This window comes from Scomber japonicus, chromosome 11, assembly GCF_027409825.1.
Source record: "Scomber japonicus isolate fScoJap1 chromosome 11, fScoJap1.pri, whole genome shotgun sequence".
NCBI classification, from domain to species: domain Eukaryota; kingdom Metazoa; phylum Chordata; class Actinopteri; order Scombriformes; family Scombridae; genus Scomber; species Scomber japonicus.
This window is the reverse complement of record NC_070588.1, coordinates 20,182,775-20,197,354: the sequence shown is the minus strand read 5'-3', so window position 1 is coordinate 20,197,354 and position 14,580 is coordinate 20,182,775. Positions and strand designations below refer to the sequence as shown.

General features: G+C 40.0%; 1 protein-coding gene across 1 annotated transcript in view; it reads right to left on the bottom strand.

Moving 5' to 3' along the window:
- Positions 1 to 14,580, bottom strand: part of myo16 (myosin XVI) — a 79,320-nt gene that overhangs the window by 37,243 nt on the left and 27,497 nt on the right. Inside the window, exons 8-15 of the mRNA XM_053329024.1 lie at positions 11,531 to 11,606; positions 9,294 to 9,444; positions 9,003 to 9,153; positions 8,616 to 8,726; positions 5,817 to 5,882; positions 4,023 to 4,150; positions 1,813 to 1,918; positions 341 to 458 (exon numbers count right to left, since the gene is read on the bottom strand). Coding sequence (XP_053184999.1) covers positions 341 to 458; positions 1,813 to 1,918; positions 4,023 to 4,150; positions 5,817 to 5,882; positions 8,616 to 8,726; positions 9,003 to 9,153; positions 9,294 to 9,444; positions 11,531 to 11,606 — 907 coding nt within the window. The remainder of the gene's footprint in view (positions 1 to 340; positions 459 to 1,812; positions 1,919 to 4,022; positions 4,151 to 5,816; positions 5,883 to 8,615; positions 8,727 to 9,002; positions 9,154 to 9,293; positions 9,445 to 11,530; positions 11,607 to 14,580) is intronic.

The following is a 14,580-nucleotide window of genomic DNA, read 5'->3' as shown; positions in this document are numbered from 1 at the left end:
TATGGTACCACGCCTTAGATATATAATGAAAAGTGTTGTGGTTTATGTCAATGTACTAATATAATAAGCTTTTGGACGTCCAGACTGTGAAAACATTGATAAATTGATGTATAAATAAATGAGGATTAACATGTGGGATTAGCTCAAAATACAAGATCCAAATAAAGAATGTATTACTGTTCTTTATTACCAAAATTAGGACATAGATATTTTGAATAATTAAGCACATATCTTGGCAATTAATAGCTCTTCAACCTACTCTTGTTTCTTATGTAGAATACAAACTATATTGTATGAAAATAAAAGAGAAAAAAACAGCAATATTGACAAAAATAGTTACCTCTGAGCAGCGTCCTCCTCTTGTCACAGTATTGGATGGTCAATAGTTTAATAAAGCGGCTCGAATTGTTGTTCCTCATGGTCTTTGCATGGCCAAAAGCCTCCAGAATACAGTTCACCTGCACATGTTATCAAACCAAATGAAATGTTAGCAGTGATTTAAAATATTTTTCAGACTGACTATCATTGTATTTCCAAATGATGAAATACACTCTCTAGAGCAGAAACAAAAAGGGGCTCTGCTCCATTCCACCTCCCACCACTAGATGTCAACAAGCATCCATTATATGTGTACTGAGTATTTTTGTGTTACAGGATGATCAGAGTACCAGGATGACCCAGATATCGACTATATAACGATGACTTCATCAGAACACAGCACTCTCAAGAAAACGCACTGCTTTGTTACCAAACTGGGAGACTGCATGCAGAGTGGGTGAATCATGTGTTAAGCACCACAAACATCCACAGCAACAGAGAATGGGCTAATAGTGCTAACCTAAATGATTTTCTATAATGAACGGACGATAAAAAGATCAGACCTAGTTTAAAAAACTCAACTCTGATAGAAATGTATATGCTTCTCTACACAACTTCAGGTTGCTATCTAGTAAATCAAAATGTTTTAATGATTGTAGCATCATGATTTACTGGAAAATGTGCCATGGATGGAATATGGGTATTTACTGGTCATATGTACTCTACAACTGTACTTTTTTCATCAATAAAGTAGATGGAGAATGAACTTTCCTTTAGAAACGATGCTCAAACTATTTTATCTGCTTCACATGGTTCGGTCCTAAAGAATCAGCATCATAGAGATATAGTCAACTAAACAGACTCTGAATGCTCAAATACTTTTTTTTTTTCTTCTGGCGAATGAATAGTTATCAAGCAAAGAAGAAAAGATGCCAAGCAAAGGACCCATATTTTGGTATGCTAATCCATGAAGCTATTGTCTTCCTCACCACAGCAGCAGAAGGAAAGCAGGATACATTCACACAGCTATGAAAACTGCTCCACTACAGTGTGTGGTCCCTGATTTTTAGATCACAGACAATAGATGACAGTAAGCGCATTAAGATGATGAGGAAAAGGAGACCATAAGTAAGGATGTAAGACTGTCAGTACTTCACTTGGAGAACACACACATATTCATGTGATTCCTGATTGGACTGATGTGTGTATGTGTAGCACAAGGAATTAGAAATAAAAAAAGAAATATCATTTTAACAAGATTAGTTTTCTTTCTTTTTTTTTTTCTTTTTTTTACATATAGCAGCTCACAGTAAACTAACAAGGAGATGAGTGCCACAAAGGATTTGAGACACATGGCCAGGACATTGTAGTTACATCACATGTGCCTTTCGCCATTATACAGTAAGCATCCAGGACACACCAACTGATGACTGTTTGAATAGGAAAGTTGAGTATCCTGAAGAGCATCTTGCAGGCAGACAGGTCCAGACTTACGTGTTTCATTCTCGGTTCCAGTGCAAAGCCTTTGGGGCTAGATCGGGCTGTCAGGTGTCTCACTATATGCTTACAGGCTTCTGTTTTCCCCGAACCACTTTCACCACTAGGAGAGACAAAGAGAGAAAGATGGATTCAAGTTTGTTATCATTTGTTCATTATGTGATGATGTAGTTTTTGTCTTATTGCTGCAATTTTCATACTACATTATAGGGTACTATTATATATTAGTCTAGCCAAGTAATTATATAACCGAGGCCCTGCTCATCGGCTCCAAAGCCACCCTCACAAAATCACAACACACCCCAGCCACACCAATCATCATCGACGGATTCCCTGTGCCCTTCTCCCCCCAAGTCAAGAGTCTCGGCGTCACTCTGGACAGCACCCTCTCATTTGCACCTCACATTCAAAACATCACCCGGACTGCCTTCTTCCACCTCAAAAACATCTCCAGACTGTCCCAATCCAGCACCGAAATCCTGGTTCATTCATTTGTCACTTCCCGCCTTGACTACTGCAATGCCCTCCTCACCGGACTCCCCGCCAAACTCATCAACAGACTACAAATTATTAAAAACTCGGCCGCCCGGATCATCACCCGCACCAAATCATCTGACCACATCACCCCTACCCTCATACAACTTCACTGGCTCCCGGTACAATACCACATCCACTACAAAAACCTCCTCCTCACATACAAAGCCCTCCACCATCTAGCCCCTTCTTACCTCTGTGACCTCCCCAACCCCCCTCGGTTTTTAGGTTAATGTCTGGTTTTAATAATGTTTGTAGTTTTTAATTCTCTGTAAGGTGACCTTGGGTGACTTGAAAGGCGCCATCAAATAAAATGTATTATTATTATTATTTATATACTTCCTGATATTTTTGCAACTGAATATAACCATATATAGTACATTTTTCATTTTCTTTTCAAGTTGCTTTTATAAATGAATAGATAGGATTTGAGCAAGCAAAGACAACAAAATTAAAAGACTGCTATGAAGAGTAACTGGACTGCAACAATTAAAAGCAAAGGTCAAAGTAGTACAAATATGTCAGAAGAATAGATGTAATGCATTAAGTCATCAGGGAGTTTCCTACATCTATCACCTTAGTCACATACCTCCGCCCACCTGACATTACCCCGTCAGGGACCCCTCCCATCAAATTCATAATCTATTCCTTCTTTCTAACACCACTAACCATGGACCACCACTTTCCACACACTGTGTTGTACTGGAGGCCGGTTTTTAATTTTCTGTTGACTAGATATTACGTCTGACATACGGTACCTCTACAGTACATGCTCTGACACACACCACCATGCAGAGAGTTGAGACCAGCATAGTAACACCAAGCAGATGGCTTCAGAAGGTCAGTAGCCCTTACTAATAACAGCAGTGTGCTGCGGTGCGCTGTTTGTCAGTGTGCATGTGCGTTGCTATATTTCCTGCTAACAGCCATGCTGAGTATGAAGTGCAAAGGCCTTTCCACTGTCTTTTCATTTACCAGTTTTTATTAGATTTCAAGGGCATTTTGTTAGAGCACTAGCCTCAGGGGATTATTGCTGCTGATTGCCTCTAAACGTGTAGGTGTGTGTGTGTGTGTGTGTGTGTGTGTGTGTGTGTGTGTGTGTGTGTGTGTGTGTGTGTGTGCGTGTGTGTGCGTGTGTGTGTGTGTGTGTGTGTGTGGAGGGTGAAACAGAAAGCTTGAATGAAACAGAAGTAAGAAAAGAACACGAAAAGCAGTGATAAAGTGCAGGGGAGGAAGAATAAGTGGGTGTATGTGGGAATTCATAGTACAACGTCCTTGCAAGTGTGTTTGTGTGTGTGAGTGAGATGGATAGCTTGTGGCCAGAGCGCATTAACTCTCTGCCAGATTGGTTACAACTCAGCAGGAATGTCACTGGAGAGCCGGAACGAGATTTAATTGCAATCAGGGAGCTGCCTCCGTCCAGCAGAGGACAAAGAGCAAGGCATTGCAACAATCCCAGCAAACATCCATCTCTGTGTGAACCCTGAACAGGTCTACAGCTCGACTCAGGCTGAGAGCTATTAATCTCTCAGGGAGTGTTTAACAGGTGTGGAGGGAGGGGGTGTGGACAAACCAGGTGGCCAGATGAACTCTACTTTTAGTCACACAATTATTCCGCTCTTAACATTTTTCAGCGCTCAGTGTTCGTGTGTTCAGAGGGGTTGGAGATGTACCTTAAAATGAAGCACTGGGGGCGTCTCTCCTGCAGCATCATATGATAAGCTCTCTCTGCTGAGGAGAAGATGTGAGGGGGCAAAGAGGAGCACAGACGACCTGTGGAGCTCAGGTACAACTGACTCACCTGTGAGAGGGAGAGAGGTAGAAAGTGTCTGTCAAGATATCGAATTAAAACCTGATGTAAGAGATTGTAACGTTTCAGCAAAACAGTAATACTATGACACCTGCGTGTTGTGTGTTTAATTACTCTCCTTCAACTCTTACCACTCATTATAACTATATAATTTAAGCCACAGTGATTAAGACACTAATCAAGCTAAACACAATACATAAACCACTACTTTAAAACAATAAACTAGGGGACACAAATGCACTCCATCTTAATAAGATGACATCTCAGTTTAATAGAAAACCGTAACAAGAATCGCTCTGCATTTAGTCTTTAAGGTTTGTGACAATATATTGTGGCATTAATACAACACAATACAAAAATGTATACATAAAGTATACATGTGGAGATAAAGTGGACCACAGTATTAACTAAACATCATCAGCTGTTTTAGGTTTTGTTTGCTAAGTGAGGCTTTTTGTAACAGTTGCTTTGAAAAGTGTTACACAAATATTGTATATTATTATGATATTATTACCAAGGGCTCCAATTTACTGTTAACCATCAGAGAATTTGTACAATGTTTCTACATCTTTAAAAGGTGATTTTTATTATAAAATTGTTCCTAATTCATTAAAAAAAGTGAATGTATTGGACGATGAACTATAATTATTTGTGTGTGCTGACTGTAACACTTCTATTTGCAACCAGTCCAGCAGATGTGTGCCAGTGTTGCATTTGTGTCTGTGGGAAGGAGGATGGGCTGTGGACCACCACAGGTCCACAGGGAGTGACAGACGGCCAGCAGATCACACATGTTGTGACATATGTCCTTCTCACACTGGCTCCTCCCTACTCCTCCACACACCCTCTCAGTTGGGTATAGATGCCTGGAGTGAATCCAGACTTAGGCAGGAGGGAGCTTGGCTTCATTTTGTCATGGCAAGAGAAGATGTCTCCTAGCCATCCAACCTCGCCTGGCTCCGCATGAGTGAGCCGTAAACTGGCATTATTTCAGCAGGTAATAGGGACTGAGGACATTTGAGGAGAGTTTAATTCAGAAGTTATCAAATATTTGTGCCCCTAGCACAGGAGTGCCCTGGTGGTCGAGTGGTTAGAGCGCATGCCACATACTGTAAATGCAGCGTCCTGGTTCCAATCCGGCCAGGGACCTATGCTGCAGGTCATTCCCCTCTCATTCTCCCTGTTTCCTGTCAGCCTCTCTGCCAGCTACTGACTAAAAAATAACTTAACACAGATGATGATGTTTAATAAGGATTAATTCATTCACATAGATGGCCCTCTATGCGTTAGATATGTTAAATATATTGTTTTTCACTAATTGTGTGTGTGTGTGTGTGTGTGCATCTGTGTGTGTGTGTCCTTGCTGAACTGGATCCTGTTCTTCCTGACTGATGCAGAGTCAGCCTGATGCTGTGTATCACTGACAGGAAGAATGCATTATTTATCAACCACAAGGTCCATTTCATCTCTTCATGCCCTGTTTATTATACAACTAATGTGTCTCCTTAATGGTCCAATTTTCCATTTACAATGCTGTATGCATACATGTTTTAAGCATCACTGCATACACAGACCTGCAAGTTCAACATAAGGAGAGCTAATCACAGCATTTCTTGTAAGTCTATGTGAAATAGTGGTAATTTAAATGTATGCTTACCAAAGTGGAGTAGATGGGCAGCTCTTTATTTGGATTCACCAGCAAAAGGATGTGTCCAATGTAAGTCTAAAAACAGTGACAAAACAAACCAGAGTCATCCTCAAGTCAGTATCTCAGTTTAAAAACATCAAATTGGTTAAAACATTTATCTTTTACAGTAGGTGTGAAGTTGCACAGTTCTGGTTTGACCGAGTGCTTTGACATACAAACAGGCTGAGGCTGGGTTATAATGACTTACAGACTGCCTATAACCAACCCTGAGTGTTGACCCTTTCTTTTCTTCACATCAGTATTCATGGTGACTATACCTATTATATATACATGTATGCTAAAGTCATTGCAGTAGAAGGTCAGAAAGGGACTTTCAAGGATAACCTCAGTAATGACCTTTTTCCCAAAACAACAATTCTGCCCTGCTACACAACGTACACATAGACCCTGAAGCCATTTAGATACAAATAACCACTAAACTTCTGACCCTTTCAACTAAACTGCTAACCCCTACAAAGAGTCCTGGAGGCTGAAAACTAAACGCTCAGTCCTGTGGCAGAGCGCAGGCTTTGCTAACATTCTGTAACATGCTGATCTGTCCTTAGGTTTCTGACTCAAGGTTAATGACTAGAAAACATGTCCTGTCAGCAGCCATTATGTAGAGCAAAACTGAGACAACCTTCCTAATGTGTTTTTTTCTTTTTAACCAAGTGAAACCTGTCTGAGGGAGGTGAGCCGCTTCTCCACTAACTCTGTGGTTAAATCTCATAACATGCTTGTCAATAATTTAGCCTTCATCACTGTCTTCTCTCATATCTTTCCCTAGTGCTTGCTGCTCTCCTTAGGGGTTTAGCAGTGCACTGGTCCCTCTCTCCTGACAGAAGGCAGAAGACCACTCATCAAAGCCCCATCTCTGACCACCCTGCTGGGAACATATGGAGCCTTCACTGCCTTTGTCCTCCCCCTATTTCTGTTCTTTATCACATCTCTGCTTTCTTTCTTGAAATGCCCTTTATTGTGGATATAAGGTCAAGCAGATTAATTATGTAAACAAGAATGAGAATAATAAAATCTGTTTTTGCTTATTTCAGTGGCAAAAACTTTTAGAAAGAATGGATACTATACTTCAAACTACCTTTAAGCCCTTATTTAATTAATTGGTTTTGTTTAGGAATTTAAGCTAAACTCCATATTGTATAATTTTTTTCTGAAGGCCTCTTATGATAATCTAGCACTTGACTATGGACTATGGAGGCATGACTGCCCCAGTCTGGACCCTGATTTTGACTGGAAGGATGTGTGGTTGAGTATTAAGGAGGCCTCCCGCAATCCTGACCATCAACAGATTCACTTTAATTATATACATAGAACATATCTAACCCCACGTAGACTCCACTGCATGAAGTTGATAAATAGCCCCTTGTGTAGTGTCATTCCTAGTGTGAGTGTGTGTTGGGGTGGGTGGGGGGTGGCACTCTCTTTGGTGTTATATTATTCATTGTATTTTGTTTTGTTTTTTGGGGTTTTTTTTACGTTTATTTATATGTAGCTCATGGCAACTACTATCTGTAATAATTGGCATTATGATTATTAATTTTATTTTATCTGGTTATTGGATTTAATTTTAATACTCATTTCTGTTGTTAGAATTTAAATGTGCCTTTTTATGGTTGTGAATTCTGTTTCAATAAAATATTTGATCGCAAAAAAAAAAAAAGGAATTTAAGCTAAACCCAGAATTGAACATAATGTATGAGTGTGCACCTCCATGTCAGTGAAATTACAGAGTCACATCAAACCATGTCCCCATGATAGATACACTTTGTCCACTAGCTGTCCTCTCTTTACCACTCCTTCTGCCAAATTAACTGCACCTCGTTATCCAACCCTCATTATTCTGAATTCTAATCGTTTCTCTTTTCTTCATCCACCACTCTACTTCCCTTTATTGTCGTCCCCTTATCTGTGTCCCCCGCTGTGGCTAACCTTACTTTCCATATGGGGTTTTTCATAATAACAGACTATTACCGCCTCTTCACAGAGCAAAAAGTGTACCAGATAGCTCCACATTGATCTGGTTTCAGTCTTTATAGAGCTTAGTCCCTGTGGAGACGTATGAGCCAGACTACAGTTTTAGCAGAAAGTAGAAAATGACAGGAATGTAAAATGGACAGATAGCTGAAGATGAGGGCATTTTATTTCTGAATATAGGTATGGATTTATCTTTCCAATCGATCTAAATGGTATTGATTTTACAACTGTCTATGGTGTAGGTGAGTGTGAGTGTGTGTGTGTTTGTGTGTGTGTGTGTGTGTGGGGGGGGGGGGGTTAACAGGCCAGAACAGAGAAGTGAAGGGATTCAGCCCATAAACACAACCTTACTTGTTCAGAGACATAACTATGTTCAGTAAAATGACTACTTGCAACCAGTCATTGGCTATAAACATAGTAGTGAGCCAGAGGTCACACATAGTATTATTTTTATACAATAGTTTTTAGAGCTTTAGAGGAGGAGACAATATAGTATATGTGATGCACTGTGTGTGATGTTTACTCTTGAGAAACAAGGTATACTACATGTGTACATATACTGGAGGGGAAAACACTGCAGTGCTCAGGGGTGAAAATGTGATGTGATCCCAAAATCACACCATGAAGTTCCCAGACCATAAACAACACTTCACTATGAATAAATGACTGGTCTGGTTATGCCTGAGAGAGACTGTGTGTTTGCATGTCTATGTGTTCTGATGCAAGTTTAATGTTACGAGAGATTTGTGAAGTGGCAGAAGGACAGCAGGATCGTACATAGATTTGGTCGTTGCCAAAGCGCTTCTGCATCTCGTAGAGCAGGCTGCTGTCAGTCAGCTCACTGAGGGACGCCAAGTCGTCATTGGGTGCCGGAGGCATCAGCTTCACCTGAAGAGAAAGCAGAGTGAGAGTTAAACCAAAAAGGATTTAACCTGTTAAATTATTTTTTGTGTCTGGGTCTCAACTGCATAGATCCACATTTTGCACTTAACAAGTAATTATTTGATTATCAATAAATGGTTGCCTTTCATAACAGCTGAAAACAAGGTTTTCCCAACATGAAAGTAAAAACTGGAATATGTGAAACCTCTTGTTTTTCTGTGTAGCCTGTCATACTTGGGATATGTGGGAGTATCTTTTTTCTTAGTGTCAGTGACAAAGTACCTGTTCCAATTTGCTTGCTCCAGAGCTGAAGGGGCCATCTAGGCCATTGTCCTGGGAGGGCTGTCGGCTCAGTGCTGCACCTGCCTCTCTGAACATGGCACACTTCTCCAGCAGACTGTCCCGCTTAGAAATAGAGAGACCCAGGGGGTTCCTGCATAAAGCAGCAGATGGAGGGGCAGGAAGCAAATTTTGGGCAAATTTGAGGATGAAGGGACAGAAAAGAAAAACATGTTTTAAAATATCTGAAGTGACCCTAAAACAAAAGTTGTGCTTATTTAACTGTTAACCTACAAGTTCTTGACAGGGGTGTTGAGGTCATGTGATCCGCCCTCATAGCGTTGGTCAGTGGAGGGGAGAGGAGTAGAGGGGTCTTTCAGTCTCTTTAGCCAGCTCTCCTCTCCGTTCAGCAGCATATCAGCTATGGGCTCTGATGCAGCAATATCTGGTAACACCATATGCACGAGAAATAAATCAGTTCAACATTGTGAGCGATGTGAAAACAACATTCACAGAGAATTCTGTATTTTGTTTTGGGGGTTGAGGACTATGGAAGTATTTCTTTACATGCATTCTCTACTGTCCCTATAGTGTAAAGACACTGGTGAAAAGACATCTAAAATGGGGTAATATTATTGACTAAAGATACTCTGAAGCAACCAGATGCATCTCTCTCCTCAACCTTCCTTTACAATCTCTACAGATGGTGCAGAATGTGAACCCCACTGTGGATCAATCCAACTGTGCTTAAGAGGAAGGAGGAGTTAAGATCCCCCCTTGTCTGTAATGAGGTCTAACAGGGCACAGGGGAAGGGAATGGCTTCATCCTGTCTTTTTATTTCTGTGTGACTGACAACCCCCTAGACTCCAATCACTTGCTCTGTCTTTTCTTTCGTCATGTGGCTGCTGAAGGGGTGGGGGTGGGGGGGGGGGGTGTGTGGGAGGGCTCCAAATGAAAAAGAGGGGGATTGTCTCAGTCTCTAAGGGGTTGTCTCACATCTTTTATAAGCCTACATATGCTGGAAGGGGGTATTGATTAGGATCAGAGTGAGGCAGCCAGTGGTGTGTTGAATGCATGGGAGTAAATGGTTACAGGGCAGCTACACTGTTGTATTGTATTTCACAATGGAGAGGTTAGAAGGTAAAGACCCTCTCTATGACACGTTTCATCATTACACACAAGACACGGCTTACATGGACAATGACTACACTACATTCATCAGCAGCCTGGTTCAAAGTAGTTTTATAATGATTCTGTTCAGGTTTGACAGGCAGTTATCTCTAAACCTGCTGATCGGTGCAGATCGATTAGTGCCATCAGCCAATCATGGCTTTCACTCCAACATTAATATACATTTGTATATGAACATTATAATACCCACAGAGCCAGAGTGATCACTTCATTCAATAGTTAAGGATAGATTGTTTTCTGAATTAGACATCAATGAGATGTTAGAGACTCAAAGATCCCCTGTGGAGTTTTCTGATTAATGAACACGGTTATGTTTAAAGTCAGGGTTTCTCTTCAAAATGCATTGTGTACATCATGAGGCCTTATAACTGTGTTGAATGCATTTCACTCCTTATTAAACAGCAAAAACAATTTTTTGAAACAAAAAACCTGAAATATTAACATTCATGTTTACATCAGCTGCCAGTCTTCTTCTTCCCTGTCTTTTACTGGCACATTGCTGTTTTACTTGGAGCATTACCGTCTCCAACTGTTTTGGCATACCTTCAAACCAGCTCAACCATTGGTTAGAGACTATACAGTATATGACACATATAACAGAAATTAAAATTAGATGGGTGGGATTCAAAAGGGATCCATAAATTCAATACCATTGTAAGAGTGGGCATTGTTTTTCAGATGGTAGATTGCAACAACTATTTATCTAAGTCTTTTCTTAACTATAGTGCCTACCATTCAAACAAACACCCACATACCTACAAATTCTACCCACATTGAATGAATTGGTGCACATTTTCTTAATTTAGACCTCCTTCTGTTAATCTTGTACACTTCCATTATATAAAAAAAACAATACAAGCTTCTAGATAATGATGTGCTTGCTTTATGCCCATTAGCAAAAATTAATCACATCAGCCTCCCATGATAGCTGCTAACACCAAAATTTAATCACTGCACATATGTGTGGAGCTGCATGAGTAAGGTGTTAATAATACTACTACTCTTTCATTAATAAATTATTTCTCTCTTGCAGATACACTCAGATCTGCACAGAGAGGCTCACCAGAGACTGATTATGAGGGAGCCTCATTCACTTTGTATTGAGTATGTACACCGTGGGTAAGTGAAGGAGTGAGTGAGTCAGTGAGTCTGTGTTTAATATTATCACAGTGATTATTAATGTATTTGAACAAACTCAGCTGAATAAGTCAAAATCCATTTCTCTGCTTCATTGCTCCATTACATCTTACTTGCTAAAACACATCTGCCCATTCAAGCTGCAATATTTGCGTATACACACACCCACATGTATATTTGTGTGAATGCCTAAATGTGTTACCTGAGGGCTTGTCTTGGTTGCAGTTCAACAGAGTCGGGTTTGCTCCGTGCTTCAGGAGTTGGCTAACGATGCTTGTCTGTAAGAGATGGCATAAACAACCACATCCAGTTGCATTAGAGCCAAGAAAATGTCAAACATTTCTAGGGCACTATGTCTCAAAGAATTAATGCAAAAACAAAAAAGCTGATTACAGCAGATTTACAAATGTGTTTACTTTATTTCTTGTGTTGAATACCATAGAAAACATTGTGGTTATTTCAGCATTTATTGCTACAGTGCAGATATAGACAGGATATACTGTGACATAGACCTAGACTCTAAGCAAATGGTACATGCAGTGTCTGTGACTTATGATAGGTCTATACTAGTGCTGCCCCTGACAGAGAAGATCCTTTAATAACGCGCATATCTTCCATCACATGTCACAGTGGAAGAACCCCATAGTCGTCTGTGCTCATTTCTACACACTGTGACATGTGATGGCTTTCATCTCTGCCCTGCACTGTTCTATGTAACAGAAGGCATCCAGTATCTCCTTTCTCTTTCAGTGAGGCTGTATTAAAATGTGTTTGGGTGATATGATCACAAATGGACAGCTGAGACACAACGCTGTTCACACCTGTGTCTATGATGCATCTACAGTACAAGGTCATTGCACCATCATCTTCTACAGTCTTTTCCCCTTACAGCTGTGACTAATGCACTGTGATCTATGAATATTGATTTGTGATTAGTGTACGTGATGTATTGATTGTCTGAAGGATGACTCGATTTATTGATAATGGACAACGTACATTAAATCTCGGTGATGAAAGGAAGATGGCATCAAGCCAACACGGTCTTGAGTGCAGCTCAATAAACATGAGGACATAGTTTCAGTTCTTGGAAAATATATTTCAGAAGTACAGAACTTTTACATATAAATGAATGTCCGTTACATTCAAGCCTTTGCAAAAATTAGTTCAAATAAAGCTGATTAAGCCTATCACCACCAGGTAAATCTATCTGTATTTGGAACTTAAAAATCTCATCTTGGGAGCAACATTACCACACTGGCCATTTGACTGTTAATCGTGTACCACCTCTGGACTTTCCAACTGATATACAAAATCAGCATTTATTTATTTTATTTATTTTTATTTTCGCATTTTAGTTAAGTTCTCCACTGTAATTATGTTTATGCAAAATTAGCAGTTAATTTAATTCCACAAATATCCTTAAACTGACCACAAGCTAGAATTACAAACAACTCTTAATCTGCGCAAATCAATATTTTAATATGTTAAACACACAGAAATTGAATGCCCATTTCTGCAGTTCCCCTCAGCTCTATGGACCATTTTAGCATCTTTCAGCTCATTGTTTTGTTTGGTAACTTTACTGTTAGGTTCACTTTCGCCACTCTCATCAAACTTGATTTCAGCAAGCAGCCGTTTTTAAAGCAGACAGCACAGATAAATCCACTAACACTACGTGACCTGAACTACACAGCAGACAGACAAAGTTAGCGATTAGGTGGTGAACAGAACATTTTTTTAGTGACTAAAGAGCAGGACATTTTGCTCAGAGTTAATTGAGACTAAAACTGAGCTAAAAGTGTGTTGGAAAAGTGTGTTGGTAATTAACCAGTTTCAATAAATGAAAAAATAAAAAATAAAAATAAAAAACCCATCAGAATAATTATAGAAGTAGCAGAGCTTATTTGTACTAGCACAGTGATCATCTGCAATACAGAAGAATGAATCAGCACATTCAGCAGACTGGCTCTGACCCATACAAGCAGGTGTTCAGAGCATCTCTGCTGCCCAAAAACACTGTCAGCTGCACTCACACCCTATAAATACTGACCACACGTCACTAGCGCTGCAATATCTAAACCCTTGAGTGGGTAAAAGTTTAGAAGACAACCGAAAAAAAGGTCATCAGTATGTAGAGACCAGCATGGACACAATAACTTCCTCATAACTGACGTAGATTCAGACAAATAGAAAGAACAATTTTGCTTTCCAAAGAATAGTGAGGACCCAAATGCATTTTATATTTGTCATATGACTTGAAAATTAACCTTGAGGTTAACATAACAGTGCTTCAGAAGATAATCCAATCCCAGCAGGGTTGCATTTTAACACTCTGTCATTTAAAAAAAAAACCCAACAGATAACTATTTAAAAATTCTTCCCTAAAGACAACATAACTTGAAAATCCTGACCTATCCTGGGATGCCAAGAACCAGGGTCCACCCTATCACAAGACAAGTGAGAGAAGCTTAATTAGCTGCAGTAATAGGGTCATACATCTTCTTAAAGGGTCAGTCTATGGGTTTCATGTACCAGCTAGTGCTACAGTTGCCAGCCAGCGTTTCCAGGCAACGGTTTGCTTCCGCCTCATATCAGCAAAACGTCTTATTTGTGGGACCAGTCATTTACTGGACTAGATATATAGACACATCCTGAACCCATAATGTCCTGTGTCACTGTTGTGCCACTATCCGGCCAGCTATAAGGGAATGGTGACAGGAAGTGAGTGTAAAGGAGGCTAAGTGAGTAGTTGGTATGCAAGAAGCAAAGCACTAGCACCAGTAAAGAGCCGAAGGCTGAGGTGATTTAGCACTGCAAAGGAAACCTAATCGATTGTCCAATCCTCTAGACTGCCACTCTTAAGTCAGATCCACTTACATATTACACACTCATACATACACAGAGTAACTGCATATGCAGAAAGTCTGGAGGTTATTATTCCATTCACAATATTGCTCTGTGGAAGATGTGCACATTTAGATCCATTAATCTTATTAGATGATCAACTAACAACTAAATAAAGACAACGTGTAGGAGGAAAGAAAGAAAAAGCAGCTGATGTGTAGAAGTGAAAACAGAGAAAGGTTGTGAAGTAACACTCTAGTGGAGGGAAAACACATCCTCAGGCTAGATGAACCCAAGACATAGAGAGCAACTCTAAATACCAAATGAATGAAATCTCTTTGTCAACAGCCAAGCACACAGCCCAGAAATGTAATTAAACATCTAGTTGGGTCAGCAAGATTTTAACAT